The following is a 13,767-nucleotide window of genomic DNA, read 5'->3' as shown; positions in this document are numbered from 1 at the left end:
CTGGAGGCTCCTGGGCAAACTGACAAGCTGCCTTGTGCTCCCCGAGACCCCTCGTGACCTACCCCCGGCTCCTTCCACAAACGAAGGCTTTGGAGCGTCTGCTCTACACAGGCGCCCTTGGAGATGGCCGCCCCTGAGGACGAGGATGGCCCGTGTAGGGACCCCATCCGTCTGGCAGAGTCGGCCCCTGCACTGAGTATGTGCTCCATCCATAACAGCAGCACAGAAACCAGAGACTGTCTCGGGTGGCCCACAGGACAGTTTGGGGCCTGTGGTTACGCTCAACCCACTCCCGGGGCTGCGCCGCTCAATGCCTTGCGCTCGCCCAGATGGCCCCCTCTCACCTGCCTTATTTACCAGGCCTGCGACGAGCAAGCTGGGGCTCCCAAGGGAAAGGACTTGCTCAAGGGCCTGGGAGCCTGGGGCTACTCACTGGCCGCCTCCATCATGCTGGCCCAGAACCGGGGCTGCTTGTGCAGGGGGTCGTCATCGGGGCCGCTCAGCTTGTAGACGTGCACGCAGGGTGGTGTGCCCACGCTGCTGTAGTGGCTGATGAACATGTCGAAGTTCTGCAGGTGGGACGGGGTGCTGAGACCGTGGGGCGCCTCCCCCTCCCCCTCCCTGCTCGCCCGCCACCTGCATCAACCACATGCCATCTTCACCCCGTGTGGTGTGTTCCCCTATCTAACTCTGCTGCTGTTACCACCAGCCCGGCCTTGCAGATAAGCAGACTGAGGCGAGAGGAGCCTGTCCCCTGGCCAGGGGACCCCAGGCGGAGGCTGCTGGACCCAGCGGGGGTGGGAGTCAGAGCCAGACCTGCCCGATGCCAGAGCGTGCCCATCTTGCTTGTTCTGCAGCCAGCAAACGGCCACCGGCTGCTTGCCCGGGATGGGGGCAGCCCTGTGCTCATGTTCCAGAATGCTGCCTGATGTTCCAGAATGTTCCAAGGGAGGGAGCATCAGGGAGGTGCCCACCTGGCTCATGGAGCAGCTGTGGGAGAAGCCGGGCGTGGTGAGGCGCACGATCTCGCCGGCCGACTCGTAGCTGACCACGTAGAGGTGGTGCTCCAGGGGCGTGTCCTTCGTGCCTTGGAAGTACACCAGCTTCGTCTCCTCGTTGACCCAGATCTGCGGGGGCACGGGGGCTCTTGGTGACAGGGCCGCCCTCCCCACCCCCAGGGAGGGTCCAGCGTTCTGTGGACAGGGGACCCGTTCTCCCCGAGCTGGCTTGAGCCCGCCGGCTGGACAGCTGTCTGGGAGACTTCACAGACCCCACTAGGGCTGGGCTAACTGCGTGTTCTCCAGTCTGACTTGCAATCAGAACTCCAGGTCCAGACAGCTCCTTCCAGGCAGACCCAGAGCAGCCGCTGAGGGGGGCTGAGGCCCCGGTGCTGGGACAGAGGCTGAGGGAGGGCCTGTCCTGGGCCTGCCAGTCCCCGGCCCTGGTCCCCAGTGGGGACAGCCCACCTCTCTGACCCAGGTGCTCAGGGTTAAGAAGTGGTAACTCCCTGCCCCACCGGTTTCCTGGGGGAACGCCCATCAGACCCCTGGCATGGTTCTTAGGCACTGTCCTCAGGAGAAGCAGGAAGGAACCTTGCTCTGGGGCCGGGAACAGGCACTGCCTTGCTGGGGCTGACCGTGCAGCACAGACGCTTAAAGAGGCATTTCAAAAAGGCACATCCTCCGAACCGGCAATTACACCCCTGGGAATTGCTCCTGAGGACTCCACCAGAGAGGTGAGCTCAAAACGAAGGCACAAAGATGCTCCAAGTGTTCTTCAGACTAAAGACAGGTGACGCCCCGAATGCCCAAAAGACGGACTGGCTCCATAATTATGGCACAGGTCTCCGTGGCCACATAAAGCTGTACTGTCTAAAAAAACCCTATAAATCCTCTAAAATTATGATGCTCCTGTGGAGGTGTGTGAAAATAGGAAAGATTTGCAGTGATTTCCCCCCGTGGTCACCTCTGAGGCGGAGTCGGGAGGTCACAGGGGTCTGGGGTGAGAATGGAAGGGGATTATTTAGAACGATTCAATTTTTACAACAAACACTGATGTGTTTGCTGCCACTGTACTTGAAAAATAAACGCAGGTTTTCTAGAAATGGAGGATGTCGTGGGAAAACCCCATACCACAGGTAGTTAAGTCGTGTGCTGCTGTTGTCACAAGGACCACGTGAGAAGATATGCAGGCGGGAAGGAGGATCTCCAGGCGGGGGACCCACCGAGGCCCGGGGCCATGGCACAGGCCACATGGAGCACACGGCCGTGGTGGCCGTGGCGGCGGCAGAGGGCTCTCTTTCCCTTTTTAATTCTTAAAATGTTTTTTTTTTTAAAGAAAATTTCTGGGTAAAAAGATAAGGCATGCAGAAGGTAAAACTTTCACGTTAAAGAAAGGTTTTGGGTTTTTTTTTTTTGGCCGCACTACAAGGCTTGTGGGATCTTAGTTCCCTGAGCAGGGACAGAACCCAGGCCCTCAGCAGTGAAAGCGCCGAGTCCTAACTACTGGACCACCAGGGAAGTCCTTAGAGAAAGGTTATAATACTGTCTTATGTGTCTGCCAGATGCTACGCTGAGGGCGTCGAAGTATTTTAAAGCAGGGTCCTCACCCAGGGATGTTCTGCCCCCCAGGGACGTTTGGCAGCCTCTGGACACATCTGTGCTTGTCACCCCCAGGGTGGGGGCCAGGGAGGCTGTTCCACACCCACAGTGCCCATCTCTGGCCCCGAGTGTCCACGGCGCCGAGGGATTAACTGCTGTGGAGAGGACCAGCGCTATCTGATGGTCCCATCTCACAGGTGAGGAAACTGAGTCTAAGCACCCAGCTAGCGAGGGGCCGAGCGAGGCTATGAGCACAGGGGCCCCCACTGAGGTTCAACTACAGCAGAGCGACTGAGTAGGGCCAGGTGTGGTCATACGGGAACGGACACGGTTACCTACAGAACCGGAACTCAGCAATGATAACTTTCTCTTGCTCGAATGTTTTCTAACCACTATTTCCCACTATGAAGAGCACAGCAATGTACACTTGCATGTTAACCTCTCGAGTATGCCCTGGGGTGGCCTCGTAAGGTCCACGCCTAGACCTGGGGCTGCCGGGTCAGATGAGACGTGGGTTGACGCTGCAATAGATGCCGCCTCTGCACCCCAGAAAGGCCGAGCCACGTCCCCTGGCCGCGCTACCCAGGGGTGCCTGGCCCCCTTCTCTTGGCTTGGCAGCCCTGAACAGCACACGGGCGGCCCACCTCTCAACTTTAAAAGGGTTGGCCACATCTCCTCCTGGTTATTTGTATGGTTTAGTTTTTTCTGTCTAAGTCTTTGGTCCAGGAAGCCTTTATGCTGGTGTGAGGTAGGGATCCAGGAGGTCTGATTAAGGGGTCTCTTTGTAAAATCTGGAATTCTGTAGATCTGGACCCCGGTGAAGATACTCTGGTCACGTTTTTATGATGGAGCATCTGGGTCGGGGAGTGGAAGGAACACCTCTCAGCCCTGCAGCTGCATCTTTTGTTCCCGAACCTCCCAGGGCAGGCATGGGGGTGGGCCCCTGTTGGAAGCTGCAGGACAGTTCTACGGTGGGCACCACCAGTGTCCCACAGACTCACAGACTGCTGCCCTGGGGACAGGTGGCTTCATGGAGTGGATGGAGGCTAAGTGAATGCTCCAGGTGGCACTGAGAATGGGGCTGGGCCTCACCCACCAGGATCCAACAAAGGATGCTTAGGACAGCCTGCTTCCTGGACCCAGGGTCTCCAGCTGGTGGGAAGCACAGCCCCCGTGGCCCTCAGCGTGCAGAGCACGAGGGGGTGGCCGGGTGGGGGGGGTGGGGGGCAGAGAGAGAAGCCACAGGCCTGGGGGGTCTGGAGGGGGCGGGAGCGAGTGTGCATTGTGTCTGTGCACATATGCGTGTACAAGCATTCATGGAGGCTCGGGTACCTTGGAGCCGTGCCTTGCCAAAACCTCCCATTCGCCGCTGGTCAGTGTGATCTCCTCCTTGATGGGGCATTTAAATTCATCTGGAAGAAAGGAAAAGAGGTGAAGGGGGCCCGGGAAGCTATGATGGGGACTCAAAGCACACAACGAATTCTCCACGGAGCCCAGGCAGCCAGGTGACGGGTGGGTACACCGGCTGGGCCCCAGGGATGGTACAGGGACCCGCCACACCACGGCCCAAGGAGCGAGGTGCGGGGTTCCCACCATGTGGATGGGGCGCCAGCATTTCCCCAGAAAAACCAGGGATCTGCATTTTTATCAAAAGCACCCAATTTTCAGGACTTCCCTGGTGGTCCAGTGGTAAAGACTCCGCCCTTCCTCTGCAGGGGGCGCGGGTTCAATGGCTGGTTGGGGAACTAAAATCCCGTATGCCATGCAGCCAAAAAAAAAAAAAAAAAAAAGCACCCAATTTTAGAATCTTGCAGGTCAAACCGCCACCTTCCATGCCCTGGACCTGTGACCGCTTAGGCCACGTAACCAGATCTTGATTAAACTCTGGGGCTGAGCAAAGGCTCAGTGGAGTTACAGGAGGTTTTTTGGTGGGTAGGTCTTGCTTTTGAATTTTTACCAGGTAAATAACAATACGGAATGTGTCTTGCCACATATTAGAAATTATTAAGACAGTTTATGAGCACTGGCTAAAATTGTTTTCTTTCCTTATCTTTTTTTAAAAAAAATATTTATTTATTTATTTATTGGCTACGTTGGGTCTTCGTTGCTGCACATGGGCTTTCTCTAGTTGCGGTGAGCAGGGGCTACTCTTCGTTGCGGTGTGCGGGCTTCTCATTGCGGTGGCTTCTCTTTGTCGCGGAGCATGCGCTGTAGGTGCGCGGGCTCAGTAGTTGTGGTGCATGGACTTAGCTGCTCTGCGGCACGTGGGACCTTCCCAGACCAGGGCTCGAACCTGTGTCCCCTGCATTGGCAGGCAGATTCTTAACCACTGCGCCACGAGGGAAGTCCCTAAAATTGTTTTCTATCCTCTTGGATTTGAAGCAAACTACTGCCCACGTCACCTAGGGAGGGACAGATGTCCCCGCACAGATCCACAGGGCTGCATAGTTAGGAACTTCCAGTGCAGAGACCTGGGCCGAGTGACTTGTCACAAGAAGACCCGGGAGGGAGGGCTGTTCCTCCGCCCCTCACTCACCGGGGGCCAGACGCGCCACTTCCTGCCCACTCACACCTTTGCTGACACCCACTCTGCTGGGCCCAGGCAGGGAGCCCAGTCGCACAGGCCTCCTCTGGGGCCGGCCCTGCCGACACGCCTGCTCCCGGTCCACAGTCGCTGTGCCCTCAATTCTCCTACTGCTCCCAGGAGGCCCCCAGGAGGCCTGGGCAATGGCTCAAGCTGCTGGCTCCCCCGCCTTGCTCCCACTCGCTCTGACAGTCCTCAGTTGTCTTCTGGGCTCAAGCCCACACTGCTCACGGCCCAGAGGGTCCTGCCGACCATGCCAGGCCCCTCCCTCCTCCCTTCCTGGCCCCTCGCTGGGGAGCCACCTGTGTCACCTGGACACACTCCTCCTGACCGCCCTCCCACTCGGCTGGGACGCCCTTAAGGAACCCACTCCTTTGGCCTCGCCTTCTGGACCGTTCAGTCGCCTGCAGCAGGTGGAGGCCTTGAGGCAGGGCGGGGGAGAGGATGCCGTCGGGGCGCCACAGGGCGGAGGGGAAACCAGCAGGGCCCACCTCAAAGGCAGGGGTCCCCTGGGGGCACCTGCCGTGAGCTCCACTCAACAACCACCAGGCAGAACGAGAGCTCTTGGCTGCCCATTTCAAGAGGGAGGATGAGGATTTCTCCAGTGAAATCTCCAAGGCGAGGGGGTTTCCAAACAGAAAAGCAAACGCTGACGAGCATCTCTGAGATGGCTCAGCTGGCCTATGACAGCCGTGCTCAACCCTGAAGGACCACAACGCCCAGACAGTGGTCACTCCTTGGTCCCCATCTCACCTGACGCCCCGGCAGCTTGTGGCTTCATCTGTTCCTGACCCTCGAGCTCCTGCGGCGCCTGAGTCCCTCGGATAGCCCCTCCCTCGGGTGACCATCTCCACACTGTGGCGGCCTCAGGCTCCTTAGCGGGCATGGCCTCGAAGCCCTGTGGCTCATCCAGGACAGTCCCACCCCCAGGGGACACTGGGTGGTGTCTGGGGTCATCTGTGGTTGTCACGACGGGGGCGCTCCTGGCATCGAGTGGGTGGTGGCAGGGATGCTGTTCCACACCCCACAGGGCCCAGGACACCCCCCCGAGAGTGACCCGGCCCTGATGTCCGCAGTGACGGGGAGACCCTGCTCCAAGCTCTGAGAGCCCTGGCTTGGCACTCAGACCACAGCCTCCCTACCCAGGCTCCGCCCTTGGTGCCCCAGCCTGTCCCCAGGCTGAGATGCCATCCGTGTGTGAGGACGCCCACGTTCCCACCGCAGATTCACCCTGGTACCCGGAACCTGCACGGAGCTTCAACTTGAACACGTCCAAAACCCAACTCAATAGTTCTCTCCTAAACTGTCCCCTCAGAGTCTTTCCGTCTCAGACTGGAACTCCAAAACCCTTTCAGACATCCACGCCGTCCCTCTCTCTCTCTCTCAGACCCCAGTGCAATCCACCATGTCAGCTCAGCAGTCAAGTACTTTCAGAATAGGGCCCACCTGGATCTACAGCAGAGTCAGCTCAGCCCCACTGCCTGACCCCAACTTTGTCACCTCCCCCTTCCCTCAGGCTCTGCTCCATGAACAGCCACAAGAATCATTCTAAACCAGCCAAAGGTCAATGGTAAAAGCCCTAGTCCTCCCCGCGGCCCACGAGGGCCTGTGCCACCTGCCCCGTCCCCTCCCCTCCCTCCCCTCCTCCTTCCCTCCCCATCGCTCACTCTGCTCCAGCCACACGGACCTCCTGGCTGTCCCTCCAATAAGCCAGGCCCAGCCCTGCCCTGCTGCAGGGCCTTTGCACGGGCTGTCCCTTGGCCTGGAGCGCCGTGTTGTGGCTGCTTCTGCCTCCACCCAGTCTCTGCTCTGTGGCACGTTATCCACTGCTGTGCCCCTGGCCTCCTGGCCTCTTTCACTGTATTTGGATGATGCCTGCCTCCTCCACCAGAGCAGAGATCTTTTTCTCTTCCTACAGTGATACCCACCCCCCACACCTAGGGCGGGGCAGCTTTTCCTATAAAGAGCCAGACAGCACAGACTTGGTGTGCAAAGGGCCTGGCATGTAGTCGGTGCTCAAGAAATATTGCCGCCTGAATAAGCCGGGAGCTGGCTGTGATAACCCTGCCAGGCCAGGAATGGCACTGGGAAGGGCCAGCCTCTTAGTCATTGGCACCCACTCCCTCTGGGGCGGGACCAGGGAACAAACCACAGGCTTGAACCACAGGCGATGAGCAAGGTGTTAGTCAGGGTCGCTCACCTTCCCCGGGGCTGAAGGGCTGGGTCCAGTCGTAGCCTCGGGGCTTCAAAACAGCAGTGACTTTGTACAAGTGGCAGAAGCCGGTCTTGCACTCGTTGGCGCGGATGAAGCAGAGTTCGTCCTCTCCCTCTGGTTGGGGGAAGGGATAGAAGATGTCGTGAACCTGTCCAGGCAGAGAGAGAGAGAGAGAGAGAGAGAGAGAGAGAGAGAGAGAGAAAGAGAGAGAGAGAGGACGTGTCAGAGGCGGGGGCTGGGGTGGGGGGGGACACATCCCTTTGAGAAAGGGGAGGCTCTGACACATCCTGGCTAGAGGTCACACACCACCGACTCTCCCTCCGGAGCTGGCTTCTCCACATCGCCAGCCTCCGCCCAGCTGGGGACCTGGGGGCGGGGACGCGGACCCCGGGGCCCGGGCTGGGCACACACGCCCTTACATTGATCCACACGTCGGTGACCTCCTCGTACACCACGTGCGGCTGGGCGCTCCTGGGCACAGCTCTGGCGAAGGCTGCCCGCTGCTCCTCGTTCTCGGTGGTGGGGATGAACAGGGCCGGGGGCAGGAGGACGAGCTGAAGCCGCTGCTGCGGCCGGTCCAGGAACATGGCCCAGGCACTGGGGGGCAAGGCAAGAGAGGACCGCACCTCAGGGGCCAGCGGAGGCCAGCCAGGGCCCGACGGCCCCCTTTCCACACTTGTGTTTGATCAGAACGGCGCCTCCTCTTCCGACCTCACCGACACCTGAGCAGGTGACCCTGCAGCACGCAAAGGGTCCCCGGCCGGCACGCCCGCTCAGGGGGAGACGGGGGTGCTGGCAGAACTGTGCAATCCAGCTTGCTCTGAAAACACCTCACATCATTTGTAAACGTGGCCGACTTCTGCCAAATCCTCAGCCTTTATTTATCCTTTGTTTCATATTTTACTCAAAGTGGACAGTTTCTTTTTCTTTTTTTTTGTTTCCCCCAGTCGTGCTGCGTGGCCTGTGGGACCTTAGTTCCCCAACCAGAGATCGAACCCACACCCCCTGCAGTGGAAGCACAGAGCCCTCACCACTGCACCACCAGGGAAGTCCCCAAAATACTCTTCTTTGGATCTCTCCCCCTGCATCACTGAAAAACAGACAAGCCATCCTTGGTTTGTGGGCTGTATGGTAACGGGCAGCGGGCTGGATTCGGCCCCCGGGTGGTGGTTTGGGGCCCTGGTTTAGAGGTGTCTGCCCCAACTTGGGCAGAAGGGTTAGAAAATGACTGCGAAGGGACACCTTCTACCTTGTGAGGGAGACACTCACTATTTGCCGTCGCGCGTCCAGCCGGCCCTGGCGATGTACTCCACCTTCGGGAAGAGCGTGCTGAAGGGCTGCACCAGCTCCTTCTCTTGCGTCGACACAATCTAAAGGCAAAGCAGACTCGGGTCACAGTCCGGCCTGCCCATGTGCTGCCCAGGAGGAGAGAGCACATGTGCTGGGGGGCACTGTGTCCCCCCCGGCTCCACATGTTGGAGCCCTAACTCCTGGTACCTCAGAAGGGGGCCTTATTTGGAAATGGGGTGGTCGCAGGTGTGACCAGTACAGGTGAGGTCTTACTGGGGTGGGGGGGCCCCAACCTAACAGGACGGGTTTCCTTATAAAAAGAGACAGAGGCACCACACAGGCAGAGAACGTCTTGTGACGAGACACAGGGAGCAGGCGGCTGTCTCCAAGCCAAGGGAGGCTGCCTGGAACAGATCTTCCCTCAAGGCCTCAGAAGGAGGCAGCCCTGTCGACACCTTGATTTTGGACCTTCAGCCTCCAGAACTGGGAGATGATGAACTTCAGTGGCTTAAACCTCCCAGTGGTACTCTGCTATGACAGCCTGTTGCCTGGAAACCAAGGGCTCTGGCCTGGGCTGTCACTGAAGAGCCGGGTGGCCTTGGGTAAGGCACAGCCTCTGGCGGCTGCAGCTTCCTGGAGGTGACACGGGGCTGGCAGGGCATCTCCCCGGGAGGGGCGACAGGAGAGAGGCGGGCAGGGCCTCAGCCTGGCCCACACCCAGGCTCGCCACCAACCCCCGCCTGCCCCAGCTGCCTGTTCAGTGGGCAAAACCCACACCCGCCTCGGGACCTTGTCCATCCGACAAGGCCAGGAACCATTTACAACAGCTGGTGGGGGCTCGGCAAAGCCACTTAGGACAGATTCCTGCAGAATCTGCCGTAATGCTCTGGTCAAGAGTGCAGAAGGGGTTTGGTTAGGGCCTAATCATGCCCAAACCAAAAACCACCCCCCAAATCATGAAAATAGGTGTATTTAATCTCACGCCTTTTTTATGAAACATTACATGAGAAGCCATTTCGGCAAAAATACGCAGGGGCTTCCCGGCTCGTGTGCCTGCTCCAACCTCTGCCGCGAGGGGCGTCGCCCTCTGACATCCCCACGTGGGGTGGGCATCCCTACAGCCCTCCTACCCCTAGCCTCCTCTGCCCTCCTGGCTGTGGGGTCCTGAGGAACGACTCCCTGGGCGATGAGGACCCTTGTCTGTGACGATGACCAGCTGACAGAGGGAAGGATGCAGAACAGATGGGGCCAGTGAAGTGATATGTGAGGAGCTGCCCAGAGGCTGGGGTGGGGCACCCCTGGCCTGAGGTCGGGGTGCCCCAGGCAACTGCTCCCCACCCCTCTGAGCTCCCTGTTCTGGAAGCTCTGTGAGCCACCGCCCTCGCGCACACGGGCGTCCCCACCCCACGCCTCGGGGCCACCTGGAGGCAGGTGGGGCCAGGCTCACCACTCCCCGTCTCGGGGTCCAGGTTCAGAGTGACCCCGCCCGGAATCCGGGGCTCCGGGCAGAACCTCTTCGGGTTCAGTTGGCCAAGAGAAGCACCTGCCATGCAATGGGGGCGAGCGGCCTCCGGACCCGTCTCCCAGCGCACACCCTGGCCCTCCTCTCCTCATCCAGAAGCTTCTCCCGGGCGCCCAGGCCCCTCTTACCTTTCCCTGACTGTCTGTCTGAAACTCAGCCAGTTTCAAGGCGATCTTGGGATTCTTGCTGCCTGCAGAAACGAAAGCGAGGTGCATCTGGCAGGTGTCGCCAAGAGGGCTGAGAGTAGGTGTTGGGGGCAGCGGCTGGGGGGTGATCCTCACAGGCAGTGACACAGCCGGCGTGGGGGGGAGGGGAGGAGGCGCCAGGTGGCCAAAGGTCTCTCTGTAGGTGCGTCACCCTCTCTGGCCCAGGCACAAAGTCCCCCAGGCAGGACTGTCTGACTTTGGGCCTGGACCTTAGTCCCGACAGTGATGTGGCAACGTCTCTGCTGTTTAAGAACATAGGTCAGGCCTGGGCTGGTGCGAGGGCCCTGAGGGGGACACAAACCCGAGGAAGATGCCTCCCTGCCTCTGGAGAGCTTGAATGCTGGCTGCAAAGACAGCACACGCCCGTAACAAAAGCACCAATGATGCAGAAAGGTGGCCCATGTCCCAGTGACACAGTCAGTCTTCAGCTGTCGGGAGGCAGGTGGCCTATAGGCTGGGGTGACCAAGACATGCCCTCCAGGGTGGGATTTGGTTCAGGCCCCTGTTATTCCTACGACGGATCTCAACTCTGGCCCCCGTGGCTCTAGCACCCCAGCAGGTAATGTCTCGGTGCCTCTGTTTCCTCGTCTCTCCGACAGGGGAAGGGAAGGACCGACTCCCCCATTCACACCAGGGACTGGAAGTTTCCCTAGGAAGGCTCTGCCTAGCATGGCCCACAGTTAGCAAGAACGAGTCTGTCGTAGGCTTCCACGGAGGTCCCAAAGATGCTGAACTTGACCTGCACGTGTATTTTGTGTGGCTAAATCTTTTTTTTTTTTTTTAATTGGCCGTGCCACGTGCGGCATGCGGGATCTTAGTTCCCCGACCAGAGATCGAACCCGTGCTCCCTGCAGTGCAAGCGTGGAGTCTCAAGCACTGTGCCGCCGGGGAAGCCCTGCTAAGTATTTTTAAATGATTCGAGCCACGTTTAAGAATTGGTAGATTTCTGGGACTTCCCTGTATTTCTGGGCAAACCCTGTATTCTCATAAGGCAGTGAGTGTCTGATGTGCCCCCGGAGGGGGCCCACACCTCCCACTGGGATCCCCAGGGCTCCTACTGTCTCCTGGGCCCCGAGGCAGGACACCAGTCACCACTGACGGTGGTGCTGGCCTGGCTGTTGTTCCCGAGTGCAGCCTGCTTCTCCAGGCCCATCCCTGTCTGGGTCTTGTGGGCCCATCCTGGTTGGTGCCTCACCGTGTTCTATGAGGCTTCAGAGCACTGCCGAGCCGCCCTCATGTGTCCTGGGCGCTCACCTGTCCTGGGCCCTCACCTGTCCTGGGGTACCGGTAGGAGTCCGTCTTCCTCTCCTCTAGAGCGGGAGAGGGCACGTGAATGATCTCCACCTCGGACTCGTCCACTTCCTCGTACAGGATCCGCAGCGTCTTGCAGCCTTCTGAACCTGGGAGGGGGCAGGGCAGCTGCTCAGGGTGCTGGGTGTCTCCTCTGCCGCCCCGCACCCCCCTGCCCACACGGGGACTCTTCTCTACCATGGCAGGGCCCAGACAAGAATGGTCCCTGGGGCCGGAAACCCAGCTCTGCCGTGTACTAGGCCTGAAGCCAGTCACATGTCCTCCTGGGGCCTCGATTTCCTTCCCTGTAAAACCGGAGGAAGAACGGAGCTCTTCCCAGCACAGGAAGGCAAGGGAGATGGCCACGTGGGGACTTACGGGCTGAACCACACGCCCACCCAATTCCTACATTCATGTCTCAACCCTGGACCTCAAATCGGGACTGTATTTGGAGATGGAGGTCTTTAAAGAGGTGATTCGGTTAAAATGTGGCCCTGAGGGTGGCCCTGATACGGTATGACTGCTGTTCCTATAGAAAGAGGTTAGGACACAGACACGCAGAGGGGAGACCACGTGAGGACAGGGGGGAGACGCAGCCGTCTGTAAGCTGAGGAGAGAGGCCTCGGAAGAAGCCAAACCTGCCGACACCTCCATCTCAGATGTCCAGCCTCCAGGCTGTGACGTCTGAGCTGCCCCATCTGTGGGACGTGGTCACGGCCGCCCGAACAGACTAGCACTTGGGGCAGGGCTCAAGAAGGGGTACAGGGAAAGCTGTCATGAGAAGTAAGCGAATCACCGGGAGCTGACAGCCTAGCAAGGGGCGTGGGAACTGGCAATGCCAACATCAAGGGGACGGAGCCCACGGCTGCTCCTTTCTCGGCTGCCGAGAAGGGTCCCCACCTGCTTCCTGTACCCTCGCCTGACTCACTAGGACGGACCAATGAGATCCGCCGACCTCGGCCGAGCCCACCCTGCCTTCAGGTCTCCACATCTGCTCTATGGGGCGCTGGTGGCCACAGGGCTGAGGCCGCGGAAGTGCTGCAGCTCAGACTCAGTGCTAAGGGCTCCTATGTCTGTCCACAGGGCATGGGTCGTTCCGGGGCCCTGAGTTTCCTGGCCAGGAAAGACCCTCTTGGGTTGCTATGGTCACGTAGCTCCACGGGCGCATGCCATGAGTGGGGCTACGGCAAGCGGGGTAAACGTCCCTTGGCCTCAGCATTCAGGGGCTCTATCTGAGGGGTTCTGAGCTGTTAAGAATAGCAGAGTGAGTATCTTGATGTCACTGAGACCAGTGGATGGCAACCAGGGGCCATTCTGTGTCCCCAGGGGCCATGTGGCAATGTCTGGGGACATTTGTGGCTGTCACAACTCAGGTGACACACTGAGTCACCACGGCCCCCCACAGAGAATGACCCAGCCTCCGTGTCCACAGGGCCGAGGGGGAGAGACCTCATTTTACAGGCCGGAAGTTGAAGGGTGGATGGTCACCTGCTTCAGGCGCACGGAGTCACAAGCTGAGTGACCTGACCCAGGACCCTGACTCCTGACCTAGAGCCCTTTTCCCCAGAGACACGGACCACGGGCACACACAGCGCTGCGGTGGTGAAAGACCCCGGCCCAGACGAAGGGGGAGCGCGTGCGGCATCCTCCCCAGGAACGTGCCGATCCCGGCCCCATCTCGGCAGCACCAGCAGCCCTTAGGCGCCTGACGCTGGCAAGTCACCCTTTTCCTGAGCGCCGGCTAGAATGTTCGGCGCTGGTTCTCTCCATTGCACGGTTTTCATGCCTAGCTTCTATTCATGGTTGGACCATGACGTTTTCTTTTCAAATCGATTTAAGGAGAAGGCACGCTGACGTAAAGGCAGGGGTGACTAGCAGATGAGATGGCACTCGGCTGCAGCGGTGGATGGCCAGTGCCTGGTCCCCGGGATCCTGGCTTGCGTGGCCACTCGCCCACTGACGCACACAGAGGCGCTAAGGCCAGGGAGGACTCTATGCGCAGCGGAGGCCTGGCCCACTCCTGCTCGTGCAGCAGAGGGTGTGATGGTAGTCACGCACCC

General features: G+C 59.5%; 1 protein-coding gene across 2 annotated transcripts in view; it reads right to left on the bottom strand.

The window, feature by feature from the left end:
• Positions 1–13,767, bottom strand: part of DPP9 (dipeptidyl peptidase 9) — a 40,944-nt gene that overhangs the window by 9,897 nt on the left and 17,280 nt on the right. For both annotated transcript variants that reach the window (XM_081231480.1, XM_081231479.1), the window contains exons 9-16: positions 11,689–11,817; positions 10,340–10,401; positions 8,669–8,769; positions 7,819–7,996; positions 7,385–7,547; positions 3,933–4,012; positions 975–1,127; positions 434–569 (exon numbers count right to left, since the gene is read on the bottom strand). In XM_081231480.1, coding sequence (XP_081087606.1) covers positions 434–569; positions 975–1,127; positions 3,933–4,012; positions 7,385–7,547; positions 7,819–7,996; positions 8,669–8,769; positions 10,340–10,401; positions 11,689–11,817 — 1,002 coding nt within the window. The remainder of the gene's footprint in view (positions 1–433; positions 570–974; positions 1,128–3,932; positions 4,013–7,384; positions 7,548–7,818; positions 7,997–8,668; positions 8,770–10,339; positions 10,402–11,688; positions 11,818–13,767) is intronic.

Source organism: Mesoplodon bidens (genome assembly GCF_964165515.1).
Source record: "Mesoplodon bidens genome assembly, chromosome: 4".
Classification (NCBI taxonomy): Eukaryota; Metazoa; Chordata; class Mammalia; order Artiodactyla; family Ziphiidae; genus Mesoplodon; species Mesoplodon bidens.
This window is presented reverse-complemented; position numbering and strand designations above follow the sequence as displayed.